At 37.6% G+C, this 13,163-nt stretch overlaps 2 protein-coding genes across 3 annotated transcripts; both read right to left on the bottom strand.

Moving 5' to 3' along the window:
• Positions 1-404: 404 nt before the first annotated feature.
• Positions 405-3,045, bottom strand: LOC103401145 (protein RER1B-like). 2 transcript variants are annotated; one of them, XR_001785898.3, is made up of 5 exons: positions 2,546-3,045; positions 1,908-2,269; positions 1,009-1,189; positions 772-895; positions 405-597 (listed from the first exon to the last, which is right to left on the bottom strand). XR_001785898.3 is itself a non-coding variant. In XM_017323169.3 (4 exons), the coding sequence occupies exons 2-4, from the start codon at positions 2,255-2,257 to the stop codon at positions 875-877; spliced, it is 552 nt and encodes a 183-aa protein (XP_017178658.1). In that variant the 5' UTR covers positions 2,258-2,269; positions 2,546-2,774; the 3' UTR covers positions 405-874. The 2 variants fall into 2 exon arrangements, 1 of the variants encoding a protein (XP_017178658.1); XM_017323169.3 differs by having other exon boundaries at positions 405-895; positions 2,546-2,774.
• Positions 3,046-4,712: 1,667 nt separating this feature from the next.
• On the bottom strand, positions 4,713-7,203 carry LOC103401146 (protein RER1B-like). Its single transcript, XM_008339858.4, has 4 exons — positions 6,981-7,203; positions 6,345-6,706; positions 5,267-5,447; positions 4,713-5,146 (listed from the first exon to the last, which is right to left on the bottom strand). The coding sequence occupies exons 2-4, from the start codon at positions 6,692-6,694 to the stop codon at positions 5,126-5,128; spliced, it is 552 nt and encodes a 183-aa protein (XP_008338080.1). The 5' UTR covers positions 6,695-6,706; positions 6,981-7,203; the 3' UTR covers positions 4,713-5,125.
• Positions 7,204-13,163: the final 5,960 nt, after the last annotated feature.

The following is a 13,163-nucleotide window of genomic DNA, read 5'->3' as shown; positions in this document are numbered from 1 at the left end:
AAATCTTGTCCTCGCAGGAGAAAAGACTCCCCGAAGGGGCGAGTGCGTTACTGAAACTAGAAGGTAACATATGCAAACCACTAAAATTCTTCATCCAATTATATAAGGATTCAATAATTTGGCACAAATCCACTTCTGTAGTAAGCTTACAGGTTAATCATGCACCTTTTATGCAGAATTTGTGGCCAAGTTCATGAGCATACACCGGAAGAGTTCCAACCACCAGGAGTACGTGTAGTTTATATGCCCTCATTGAGAGTTGATCGTTACTTTCTGTCTATGTATAGGTTTTTTTCAAAATTGTGTTACTGCAGTCTAATACTCGGAAAAAGAGAACGAGACAGAGATAAACAGCCCTGAAGTTTTTTTCCTAGGTTCAAGATGATCATGAAGATTTAGATATGGTACAAAGGCATGCATTATCTTTGTTTAAACAAAAAGAAATAAAACAAGCTTACACATTCTCAGCTCGGTCTTTATGTATATCTTTTAAAATGAACAACGAAGGCATGTGAACAATATTTTAGTATGAAAAGAACGTAAACACACCCATCTGAACATGGAACATCTTCTCATGCTTTACTTGGAACAAATACACTGAACAATATACCATAGACTGCTGTTAGCTGTGTCTTCAACAATGTATATTTTAATCTGCTAGGCAATGTTTAAAGAAAAACGAGTGCAACTTGAACTCTGATTAACTATTAGGGCATCCACTTCTAAACTAGAGAGTATAGCACATGTTCAAATATACTGAACGAGCATTACCTTCAAAACATACTTAAGAGCCCAAATTTATCGTCTTGCTTCCACTCAAGGTTCTACAAAGCAGCAGCATTTGATTTTTATAGAGAAGCCACTCCCATTCAGACTACTTTTTTCCAGTGTATCGCTGCAAATACAAATGGGGACAGTATAATAATTAGTTTCCATTCATGGTAGGGACCTATATATGAAGGCCAACAACAAAGAGGGGGAACGAAGCATCAGAATATGTTTACTCACCCTCTTTCCGATATCAAATGGAACATATTTGTATTTGATCATGTGTAGGATCTGTCGTTTCATTGTGAGGACAAACAGAACAATCCAGTAGCATAGCAGTATTGGCCAGAAAACAGGTACATCCAGCAGAGAAATAAAGGTCATGATGAATGCAACAACAAATGCCTTTGTGATGGAATACCTGAAAAACAATGAACACATTCATTTTCCATGGTAATAAAAATAGCAATACAACATCAGAAACATTAAAACTCCCCGAGATTTTTAAGCAAGTGTGATATTAAGAATTAGAGACAATTCAACTTCCTTGCTGCTTTTCATTTTGTGAGGTGAACCAGTTTAGTCATGAAACTAGGTATTGAACCAGTCCAGTGGTATAATTCCAATACACAGGAATCAGATGGCAGCACGAAATCTGAAATTCACTTATTGGTTTATGCTAACTGATACTCCATGGCATAAACACCCTGTTGACTCAGTCACTCAAGGCTTTTAATAACTCCTATAACCAGATGCCTATAAGCCGTACCAATACTCAACAGCAAAACCATCCTTCAGTAGTTACGAATTACTCCCATCATTATTCAAAAACAGTTTTCTACCATTACAGTAAAACCCATGAAAACCCTTCTGTAAAGAGGGAAATATATGGTTTTCATACATTTCTACGTAAGTTGAACTAGGGAAAATAGCATGCAAATATGGCATAATAAGAAGACACTTGAAGCATTTATTTCTACTACAAGACACATCACACATTCTTTAACATACACAACATATGGAAAGGGGGTTTTCCATCAAAATGAGCCCCGAACATAAGAAATCACACCGAACCATGCAATACTATTGTTTTAACACCATCACTGCACATATGAAGCAAAAGGATGAAAGAAATTTACCAAAACTTAAACTCGGGAAGGCGGCGAACAAAAGGCTTAAACTCATCAGAACCACTTGTTGGCAATGAAGGCCCATCCACGGACTCAAGCTCCGGGTCAACCTTTGGCGAGAAGAAACCAATCAAGAGATTCAAGACGTAGATCCCCAGGCCATAGGAGACAACATAGAACCCCTGAACATAGTACACACGCAGAATGTAAATCACAGCCAAAACTAGGGTTCCAAGCCATCTATTCACAGTGTGAGGCGTTGACCGATCCAAATAGTATTGGAATGCTCTCGCAAAATCGCTCCGCCATTGGGCCAGTGGCGCCGCCGCTGCTCCGCCCTCACTTCCAATTCCCTCCATCAAATCTGGATTCTACCCAAAAAAATGCAACAAAAATGATTGCTTTTTCATTTTTAGAAACTGACCTAATAAACTAATCAAGCTACTTAGTTTGTTTGCTCAACATAGAATATCAGAATTGAGCAAAACTGTATGAATAGACATTTTCTATCCCCATTTTCTCGGTAAACAAACAAGAGGCTACAGATTGTTCTTGTGCATAAATGAGTGAACGAGTTGAACAAATTAACTGCGGATTAAGCTAAATCAAGCAAAAAAGAACGTAGGATCGGCAAGAGAGAAAATTACCTGGCGAGGGAGTTAGGTTTCGTGGAGCGGATGGACTAACGACTCTTGCCGCTCCACGATCGGCTCTCGTGGTCTCTTTTGTTCATAAAGCTCTTCGAGAGCAGGCCTAATAACGGGCCGGGTCAAACAGGCAATTTATCCCAATGAGACCCAGGCTCACGTAATTGGCTTTCAAAATATCGAATTCTTTTGTTTTTTTTCCTTCCTTTCCAACTGTATTTTGGAAAGCGAATTTGACCACGAGAATTGGAATAAAGTATCAAACATTTTTAAAAACTTGAGCTACAGTACAAAAATATGGAATTTATCGATACTCAACATTTAACGTCGTAGTACTGTCATTCTTTTTTTTTTCATAGCTGTTTATCGTACATCATACGATTCGTTTTCGTCAAATACTATTTATGTTTAATTTTAAATAAAAAAATCAAATAATTTCTATCTGCACGATACACGATGAATGGTTAAAATTTATAATCCCCACAATTTGAGTCTAAATGGGATCCAAATCCGTGTGGTGGGTCAATAATCAAGTGCAGCCCTACTTCCTTGAGTATAACAAAAATGATAACTCATTAATGACTAAAGCAATGTCCATAACATTTGACATTAGCATACTTAATCTAGTCTAATCTTTTTAAATAAAGATAATCATTTGCCACTTAGTGATATGGTCTAGTAGTATTCATCTTCACTTGTAAGTAAGAGGTCTTAGGTTCGATTCTCTCCAAATGCGGATTTGAATCACACTATTGCTACCCTATTGTGAGGCTAAGCCCACCCCTCTCCCTTTTAGTGTAGATAATATCGTTCGTTCAAAAAAATAAAAAAATAGAAAAGACAATCACTCTTAGTCACAAATATGCAGTCGGCACTTGCACTATTCTTTTTGTGGCATCAAAACGTGTTATTTTCTCATGAAATTTTTGGCATTTCACGTATATATCTCTCTACAACATGTGTTGTAATTCGCCCATGGAAACCAACTCCATGTGAACTTTCTATGGTCATGCCAAAAATGGAAGCACGATATGAGAAAAGCGATCATGGGTTTTGGCTCTTGAAGCATGCAAGGCACACAAGTGAACATACTGCAAAAACGAAGATTTTTTAAGGTGTTTCAGTATCGATACTCCGAACTTTTTAATTGTTAGTTCTTTACTTCAAACACAAAAATACATGGAGCTTGACCTATATAAGCAGCTCTGCTTTGTGGAGAAAGAACACCCGATTCCAATTGGATTGGAAGAGGTGCTGTTTGAACTTGCTTCAGAAATCCTAGCTGATCCATCACCTAAGAAAGATGTAATCATTTCATTGACATGCGTTGGTTGATCTGAATCTCATAGTCGTTGACAAATGCGAAATCCACGACGGATTCCACATCTAACTCAGTTACACCGTTCATCTAACAGCATCCCGCAATATCTGAATTGATTTTCCGTATTAATCTTTTGTCAGGTTATTTTTCATCCGGGGAAAGTTTCAAAAGTTTCAAAATTTGTGTTCATATCTACTTAATCGCCAAAGTATATTTGTCTAACAGAGTTTGCATTTTCCGAAATGCAGAAGCTCATGGAACAGTTCCTAAAAGGGAGTAGATGCTAGTTCTAAGAGGGAACTCTATTACTGGCATGCTTATTTAATAAGCTCTCTACCTGGTACCTTCTTTCTGCTCTTGGAGAAAACGAACCGACTCAAATGTTGTCCTTGCAGGACAAAAGGCTCCCGGCAGGAACGAGTGCGTTACCGAAACTAGAAGGTAACATATGCAAGCCATCAAAATCCTTCATCCACTCTTGTACTAGTTTACTGGTTATATTATGCAGAATTTGTGGCCAAGTTCATGAGCATACACCAGAAAGAGTTCCAACAACCGCCTGTATGTGTAGTTTATGTGCCCCTGTTGAGAGTTGATCGTTACTTTCCGCCTATGTATGGGTTTTTATCAAGATTGTGTTACAGCAGTCTACTACTGGGAAAATCAGAACGAACCAAACACAAATGACCCTGAACCTTTAGATATAAAATGACATGCTCTCTTGTTTACGCTAAAAGAAACCAGCGTACTCATTCTCAGTTTAGTCATATGAGTGTGTCTTTTAACATGAACAACGAAAAGCAAGTGAACATTATTTATGCATGCGAGAATGAAAACACACCCACCTGAACATGAAACATCTTATCATGCTTTGCTTGCATCAAACACAATGGGTCAATCAATGCCCCCAACACGCACACAAAAACACTACAACATAGACAGCTGTTAGCCGTGGCACCAGGTCTAATGCTGTTTCAACAATGTCTAATTTAATCTGATAGGCAATGTTTGACGGAAAGCAGTGCACCTCCAACCCTGATAAGGCCTATGGAAGATTAACTATCAGGGCATCCTGACAAGACCTGTCATCCACTTCTTCTAAACTAGAGAGTCTAGCACATGTACAAATATATTGAATGAACATTACCTTCAAAACATACTGAAGAACCCAAATTTATCATTTTGCTTTAGCACAAGGTTCTACAAATCAGCACCATTTTAGTTTTTGGATTTGTAGATAAACCGCTCCCATTCAGACTCTACTTCTTTCCAGAGTACCGCTGTCAAAAACAAATGGAGACAGTATAATAATTAGTTTACATTCATGGTAAGGAATGAATGACCTACAATGAGGGCCAACCACAAAGATGAGGAGAAAGCATGAGAATATGTTGACTCACCCTCTTTCCGATATCAAACGGGACATATTTGTATTTGATCATGTGTAGGATTTGTCGTTTCATTGTGAGGACAAACAGAACAATCCAGTAGCATAGCAGTATTGGCCAGAAAACGGGTACATCCAGCAGAGAAATAAAGGTCATGATGAATGCAATAACAAATGCCTTTGTGATGGAATACCTGAAAAACATCAAACAATTTCGTTTCTAAGGGAAAATAAAGGATCCAAAATCAATACAACATCAGTGCATTAAACTCTCCCAAGATTTTTTTAAACAATTGTATGTAAAGAATAAGAGACAATTCAGCTTCGTAATTCCTAAATGCTTTTCATTTTGTGAGGTGAACCATTTTAGTCATGAAGCCGAGAAATCTAGCATACCAGACAATAGACACCCATATGCAAGAACTTCTCACATAAGTCAAGGTATTGGACCCTAACTACCGGGCACATGAATCAGGTGGCAACACGAAATTTAAAATTCATTTCTTGATTATAACTCCTACAACCTGATGGCTGCAAACCAATAAGCAATATCGACTAGGACACCATTTCAACTGTAGAACCATCCTTCAGTAGTTAAGAACTACTTCCATCATTATTCAAAGTCAAAACGGATTTCTATGGATAGAGTGAAAAGCATTAAAACCCTTCTCTAAAGAGGGAATATTTACATACATTTCTAAGTAAGTTGAACTAAATACACAGGGAAAATAGCAGACTGATTGTTTGTTAATCAAGAAGTTCCCACCGTCCCTGGCATTATTGGAAGACACTTGAAGCATTTACACATCCCTTAGCATACAGAACATATGGAAAGGGGTTTTTCATCAAAATAGGGAAAGATGTTGCCCCTACCTGAAAATAAGAAATCATAGTCTCTAGAACAGACACTTGAAGCATTTACCACTACAAGCTACATGCACGCATCCCTTAACATTCACAACATATGGAAAGGGGGGTTTCCATCAAAATGAGCCCCGAACATAAGAGATCACACCGAACCACGCAATACTAGTTTTAATACCATCACTGCACATATGAAACAAAGCTGCAAAAGGATGAAAGTAATTTACCAGAACTTAAACTCAGGAAGGCGGCGGACAAAAGGCTTAAACTCATCAGAACCACTTGTTGGCAATGAAGCGCCATCCAAGGACTCAAGCTCCGGATCAACCTTCGGGGAGAAGAAACCGATCAAGAGATTCAAGATGTAGATCCCCAGACCATAGGAGACAACATAGAACCCCTGAACATAGTACACACGCAGAATGTAAATCATTGCCACAACTAGGGTTCCTAGCCACCTATTCACAGTGTGAGGCGTTGACCGATCCAAATAGTACTGGAATGCTCTCGCAAAATCGCTCCGCCATTGGGCCAGTGGCGCCGCCGCTGCTCCGCCCTCGCTTCCAAGTCCCTCCATCAAGTTTCGATTCTACCCAAAAGATAAATAGCAGCAAAAATTACAGTCTTTTCGTTTTTGGAAGCTGACCTAATAATAAATCTACTTGATTTGTTTGCTCAAGATAGCATAAATGATAAAAAAAAAATTATTGTACGAATCGAATTTCTCTCTCATTTTCTCGGGAAACAAACAGGGGATACAGATTTGTTCTTGTGCATAAATCAGTGAACGAATTAAATTAAGTGCTGCGGTTTAACCTAAATCAAGCACAAATGAATGTAGGATCAGCGAGAGATAAGATTACCTGGTGATTGAGTTAGGGTTTCGAGAAGTGGACGAAACTTGGAAGACGACGATGAATTTACGACTGTTGAGTAGGCTTATAACATTAACAGGCCGGGTCAATGAGGCCCAGGCTCACGTATAGGGCTTTCAAAATATCGAATTTGAACACGAGATTTCGAGTAAATGAGTCAACGCGCTTAAAAACTTAAGCTACAAGATCTTTACAAAACCGTTGAATTCATAAGCACTCAACATTTAACATCATAGTACTTAATTGTCATTCTTTTTATTTCACGATAATTAAAGACAAGAATTGAACTTTGATCCTAAATATTGCTCCACCACGAGAACTAATCGTCTTTTTTTTTAACAAATGATATTATCTACATTAAAGGAAAAGGTTATCTTAGCTTCATAATGGGCTAGCAATAATGTGGTTAACCTAAACTAATCGCTCTTATATGCACTAAATTAAGTACAATCAATGGCAAACTCATAGATTAACGTAGAGAAGTGCATTATTATCTTATACATTATATTGTGGGTGACTAATTGACTTGTGTCTCTTTAGGTTGATAGGCTATGTTTTATTAGGTCATCTCTAACTAAAAGGGCTATGTCTAGCTCCCGTCTAAATTATAGCCCGACAAGAAATTATTTTTTAATAAACACCATCATGCCACTTCATATATCATCTCCAAACGAAGGAAACTGTTTTTTAGCCCATCAATAATTTATTATTTTTTGTTCTTTAACTTTATTGATTAATTGAATTAAATTACCATATTTATAAATGAGTAACTCTCCATATTTCTTATCTTTATATAATCTTAATATTTTTTTCGGAATGCTATGTTTGTTTTGCTTCCGAAAAAAAAATTCGGTTAGGAGTTTAAAGAATGTGAAGAATTAAAATAAAATAAGGTAAGATAGTACGAAATGATGAAAATGATGTGAGAAATAGTGTAAAATTGACTTAGATATTTATAGGGAAAAAAAAATTAGATTTTTAAAAATTTTATTTTAAATTTCATCTTTAAAAAAAAAATATAATCCAACGACTAGCAAACGTCAGCTAGCATGTGGGTTGCTGATAGTTGGGACAAGCTTTTCAGGTTGGCTGGATGGCTTCAATTGCCCAGCCCGATGGCCATAGGATGGAGTTTGGCCCAATGGGTTACTTTTTTCTTTGGCATGGACCTTCATTTGAGATGATTTTTTTCCTCATTTCGAGCTATAAAATAGCCTATAGCCATATGGCATGATCAATTGGAGATGGCCTTAGTGTGGGATAACTTACGTTATGATGGTTTTGAGCCAACTAATGGTTGACATGGGAAATGTAATGTTTATGTTGGAATGACGATGTTGCCCAATTTCCACCACTTTGTCTTACGTACTTTGCCCTAATCTTCTTTCGATATTTGTTGCAATTTGCCTTTATAAGAGCTAGATTGAAGCATAAACATCTGTAAAACTCATCATTGTTAGCAAAAGATATAAACTCACTCTTCGTAGATCGGCCAGTGTAGTTGGCTTTACTTGACTAACACACCTCAACCCAGAATGTCCACCTGGACACCTAAATCGCAATGTGTTAGTCGACACCTAGAAGGTGACGAAGTCATAAAGTGTAGTGATGTGGAAAATGTGAATAAATTAAAACCTAAAAGTGACTAATTTAAAGTGTGTATGTGAGCGGTATTGAACTCATATCACACAAGTGATGTCAGAGCATAGATAAATTGCAGTAAAAGAAAAGTAAGGACATTTATACCGAAATGAGAAGTCTCATATGTAACAACTTTTACCAACAATCCTCGTCGTCACGAAACATCTACCACTAAAATCCTAGAAGGGCGAAAAACAAGGGTGAGTGAGCCTGAAAAATAAAGTTTTGTAAAACCTTTTCGAAATTGTAACCCCTCACTGTAAAACAAGTATATGGTTTCCTAAAAATATTATAATAATAGTATATAATAGGTACCTTGCATCACAAATGAGCTAAAAGGTTGTAGGCATAACAACAAGGTATCTCAACATCAATTCTCAAATCATTATTTCAAAAAATCAATGCTCATTAATTTATGTAGGCACATAAGTCCATTGCAGAGATATTCAAACAATGGAACATGCTAGGTGTAAATTTTACATTCTAGTACTACATCACGTGAGTTGCGCTAATTGCATCACATACGAGTTCAAAACATCACACAAAAGGACAGGCTGGCACCTAACTCTAGATCCAAAGCGAATGTAAACGATGGAACTACATGTGAAGCTAGTCTTTGGCCCAAGACAGTACAAATAGCTAAGAGACACTGTGCAAACATGTAGTAATGAGCAGATAAAATGCAAGGATGTCATGCCACAGTTTATGCTCACAAATAGTATTAAAAACATAAAGTGCACGAAAAGTCTATTTGTAAAGCTAAACATGGCATGTCATATCATAATATATAAAAGCAGTCGTCGGAAAAAATCACATACACATATATACATAAAAATAAAAAGATCCACTCACACGTACTTGCGATTTCACATCCTTTCAAGCTAAGAAAGTCAGAGTCTCTGATACTAATCGCACATAAACATAATATTGGGACCCATTGGTAAAACTCAACTTAGACGACCAAATTTGAGAAAACGGAGTGCAGATTTATAATCAGAGCGTCGAAATAAGTAAAGAGGGGTCATGGGCAAATTTTGTAAAAAGTCAACGATCAACCCTAAAAGTCAACCAAGACACATCGATGGTCAACTATGTTAAAATTTCAAAATTTTCCTAAATGGATGTCAAAAATGGACTCGGAGTGTCAAAATTAGCCTAGGAGGGCTTCCAAGAAAATTTTGAAAAAGTCAACACAAGAAATATTCCAAGGATATTCCAGAATATTCTGAGTCCATTTCGGAAATGGGCGGAGCTGGAACAATGGCCCAAAGGTTTGGGCTTAGGCCCTTTTTTCTTTTTTCTTTCTGTACAGGGTCGAATCCCGATTAGGGTTAACGAGTCATTGGCTTGGGCCAATTCTTGGATTTGGGTTGGGCTTCATTTTTTTATCAAGTCGGGTCGGACCCAATTGGGCTCGCGAGTCACACCTGCCGAACCCAAATGAAGAAGAAAGCTGGATATGAGAATTATGGCCGGAAAACTTCTCCGGCTCCGTTTTGGGATCAAAACTCAACCAAAACTTACCATCTAATTACCATAATGAAGCTTGGAGAGTAAGCATTCAAGCCATAACAATATTGGGTCAAGTAGTGGCTGGAAATGGTCGAGAAATGGTCGAGAAATGGCCTGCAGCCCATAGGTCCTTTGCCGGAAACTAGAGAAAATTCCATAGAGTTGCAGAGCATGAATTTAGTCCCAAACTCCATGAATTCAACTTCCAAATCTTAGAAAATACAATCTGAGAAACTCAAAGACTTACCTAAAATATATTTAGGTAAATTAGGGGTCGAATCCACCTCGGATTCAATGGATTCCCTTCGAAAGCCTTCACCGGGTTCTGGAAATAGGAAGCACAGTACATGCATGTCAAATCTCAGTAACTTCTAACTAAAATTTACATGCAAGAGAATATATAAATACCTGGAATTGATTCGAGTTGATCACGAGCTCCAGAAATCACAAACTCACCAGAGTTTGCTCGAAAAAAGATGCCTCATAACACACAAATTAAAGGGGGTGTATTCAATTGAAAATGTGAGAGATTTTAATGGATTTATAAATCCATGGATTTTTATGGAGTTTAATTGATTTGTAGAGATTCCATATAAAATTTTGATTCAATTCCCTCGAAATCTCATGGGATGAGGTGAGATTTGTGGATACTTAAAATACACTACGAAATCTCTCAAATTCCCTCTAATTCCTCAACTTTCTCAAATTCTTTAAAATCAATTTCTAATTGAATACACTTAGAATGTTATAAACTTCTTTAAAATCTTAATTGAATACACCTGGATTTCTAAAGATTTTAATAAACTATTTTAAAATTCTAATTGAATACACCTAGAATTTCAGAGAATCACTTAAAATCCTGATTGAATACCCCTAGATTCATTAAAAGAATTAAAATCCCTTAAAATCCCAATTGAATACACCCCCATTAAAGCTCAAATCCAACAGAAAATTCAATTCAAACACAGGGACGCCACGGTTGGATGGAAAGGCACATCTCCCAGTTCCATGCGACCTTCCATCGCCACGGCCTCAAGCAGCAACAAAAGCATTCACAAATGCAGTCTCAGCCAAGGAAGAATGTTGGTCCGCCATTCTTCATTCAATTGTCAATATAAGTGCCTCAAGAGTGGGATAAGTAATGGGAGAATCCCGAGCTTAAGTAGCACTCACCGTCATTTCAAATGCAGGTCTTAGATTGTTCAACACAATCTGTACGAGTTCATCATCATTCACAGGTTGCCTAGCTAGGGCAAGGTTATCAGCTATCACATTCATGTGATCCAGGTAATCCGCAACAGAGAGATCACGTTTCTTTGTCTGCAGCAACTCATTTCGCAGGAACAAAATTCGGTTTTGTGATGTGGAGGCATACCTCTGCTCCAAAACTTCTCAAGTGGCACATGCAGTCCTCTTGCTTGCCACAGTAAACAGTACATAAACAATCAAGGAGCCATTTAAGGATCATTTGATCCTGTTGGACCCATGCAGCATATTCTGGATTGACAATGGTAACACCCGGCATGTGTTTGGGATGACACAATGAGGTACCATCCACATACCCCAACAGATCTCTACTTTTGAGAATTGGGAGAATTTGAGCCAACCACAGTGGGTAGTTGGTTCTATGAAGCTTAATGTTGACAACAGTGGAGAAATGATGGAAATGATTGGTGGTATGAGGTGTGGTAGAATTGGAGGAGTTGCCATTGCTTTCAGCCATTGAAGCGTGGGAAAAAAAAAAAACTGGATCGAGTCGTTAGACAGTATGGCTCAATACCATGTAAAACTTCAGAACTCAAACTTTCACTTCAATTGCATACCCAATTAATGATGGGATGCATATATTTATATTAACTTGAGGATTACAGAAAGGGTTTGAAAACCCGAGAAACATAGAGCTTTCAAATATACAATTAGATAGCAGAATACTGCATGCGCAGCTTGACTTACAACAAACATTTGAAAACAAAATCCTATAAACTAGGAACAGCTAAAGGATAAGAGTTTGAACTGATGAAATCCTCAAGTCGCGGGAATAACAATGTGAGCTTGACTTCATCTAACAATAGGAACCCAGAACTCGAAGAGAAGGAAAATAATCTCACCTGAGATTGAAGATGAGAGCTTGAAGCTATTGGGTCTAATGGCAGGTCACTGCCCAGTGCTCCGATGGCACATGCAATGGTATGACTAGTTTCCTCTCGTCCTAGAGGTTAAGGTTTCATGGTTTTGGAGTTCAATTTGTGAAGGGATTAGGGCGATAGTGTTGGTTCTCTCTCTCTCTCTCTCTGTTAGATGGAGTGTGAGCTCGAGAGTGCAGAAAGAGAATGGAGAGATAGAGAGTGATTTCAACGGAGGGAAAGAGAGAGAGAAAGAGAAAATATATTTTAAAAAAAAGGAAAAGAATGATGTCTGATGGATGGGTGTTGACAAGAGTAGGTTTTAAAACCCTAAAATAATTATTTGTTTAACACAAGGCCGGCTCAAGCAGTGATGCACATTTGCACGAGGTCAGTTTTTCGGAATTTGAATTTATCTCAGGTAAGTTTACATTGTTTCAAATATAATTTTTTCGTTATAATTCCGAATCGAGTTCCATATGCGCTCACGTGTTTGTAAAAATGAGTACTATTTAACAATGGTCAAATAAGATTGAAAAGGTGAAAGGATAATTGAAGTCCAAAGGCCTACGTGGCATCTCATAGACATTTTAGGAATTTCATTGTTGTTGTGAGTAAAATACAATAAATTTCGGAATGAAACGTCACATTACTTTACAACAATGATTCTTAGTCACAATTATGGAAATGGAAATATAGTGGATCAAGTTAGGCACTTGCACTATTCTTTTGTGGAAATAGAGTGTGTGTGTGTGTGAGTATTGCACTTCATTGTGTTGTGTGTGCGCATATGTGTGTGAGCTGAGAGAAGCTCAGATTCCGTTGTGTGTGTGCGAGACTCGTATTCAAGAGCTCCATGTATAATTTGACCTAAACTTTACATGTTTGGTTAATA

This window comes from Malus domestica, chromosome 15, assembly GCF_042453785.1.
Source record: "Malus domestica chromosome 15, GDT2T_hap1".
Classification (NCBI taxonomy): domain Eukaryota; kingdom Viridiplantae; phylum Streptophyta; class Magnoliopsida; order Rosales; family Rosaceae; genus Malus; species Malus domestica.
Note: the sequence above shows the minus strand (reverse complement) of the source record. Positions and strands in the feature narration are given on the sequence as shown.

What these genes read in the sequence shown, in the direction of transcription:
- LOC103401145 (XM_017323169.3), bottom strand. Translation starts at nt 2,257, where the DNA reads ATGGAGGGAATTGGAAGTGAGGGCGGAGCAGCGGCGGCGCCACTGGCC. An exon ending in CTTCCCGAGTTTAAGTTTTG is followed by an intron (nt 1,190 to 1,907) that starts GTAAATTTCTTT and finishes ATTGTTTTTCAG; the next exon opens with GTATTCCATCACAAAGGCAT. An exon ending in CATTTGATATCGGAAAGAGG is followed by an intron (nt 896 to 1,008) that starts GTGAGTAAACAT and finishes TTGTATTTGCAG; the next exon opens with CGATACACTGGAAAAAAGTA.
- LOC103401146 (XM_008339858.4), bottom strand. Translation starts at nt 6,694, where the DNA reads ATGGAGGGACTTGGAAGCGAGGGCGGAGCAGCGGCGGCGCCACTGGCC. An exon ending in CTTCCTGAGTTTAAGTTCTG is followed by an intron (nt 5,448 to 6,344) that starts GTAAATTACTTT and finishes GATGTTTTTCAG; the next exon opens with GTATTCCATCACAAAGGCAT. An exon ending in CGTTTGATATCGGAAAGAGG is followed by an intron (nt 5,147 to 5,266) that starts GTGAGTCAACAT and finishes TGTTTTTGACAG; the next exon opens with CGGTACTCTGGAAAGAAGTA.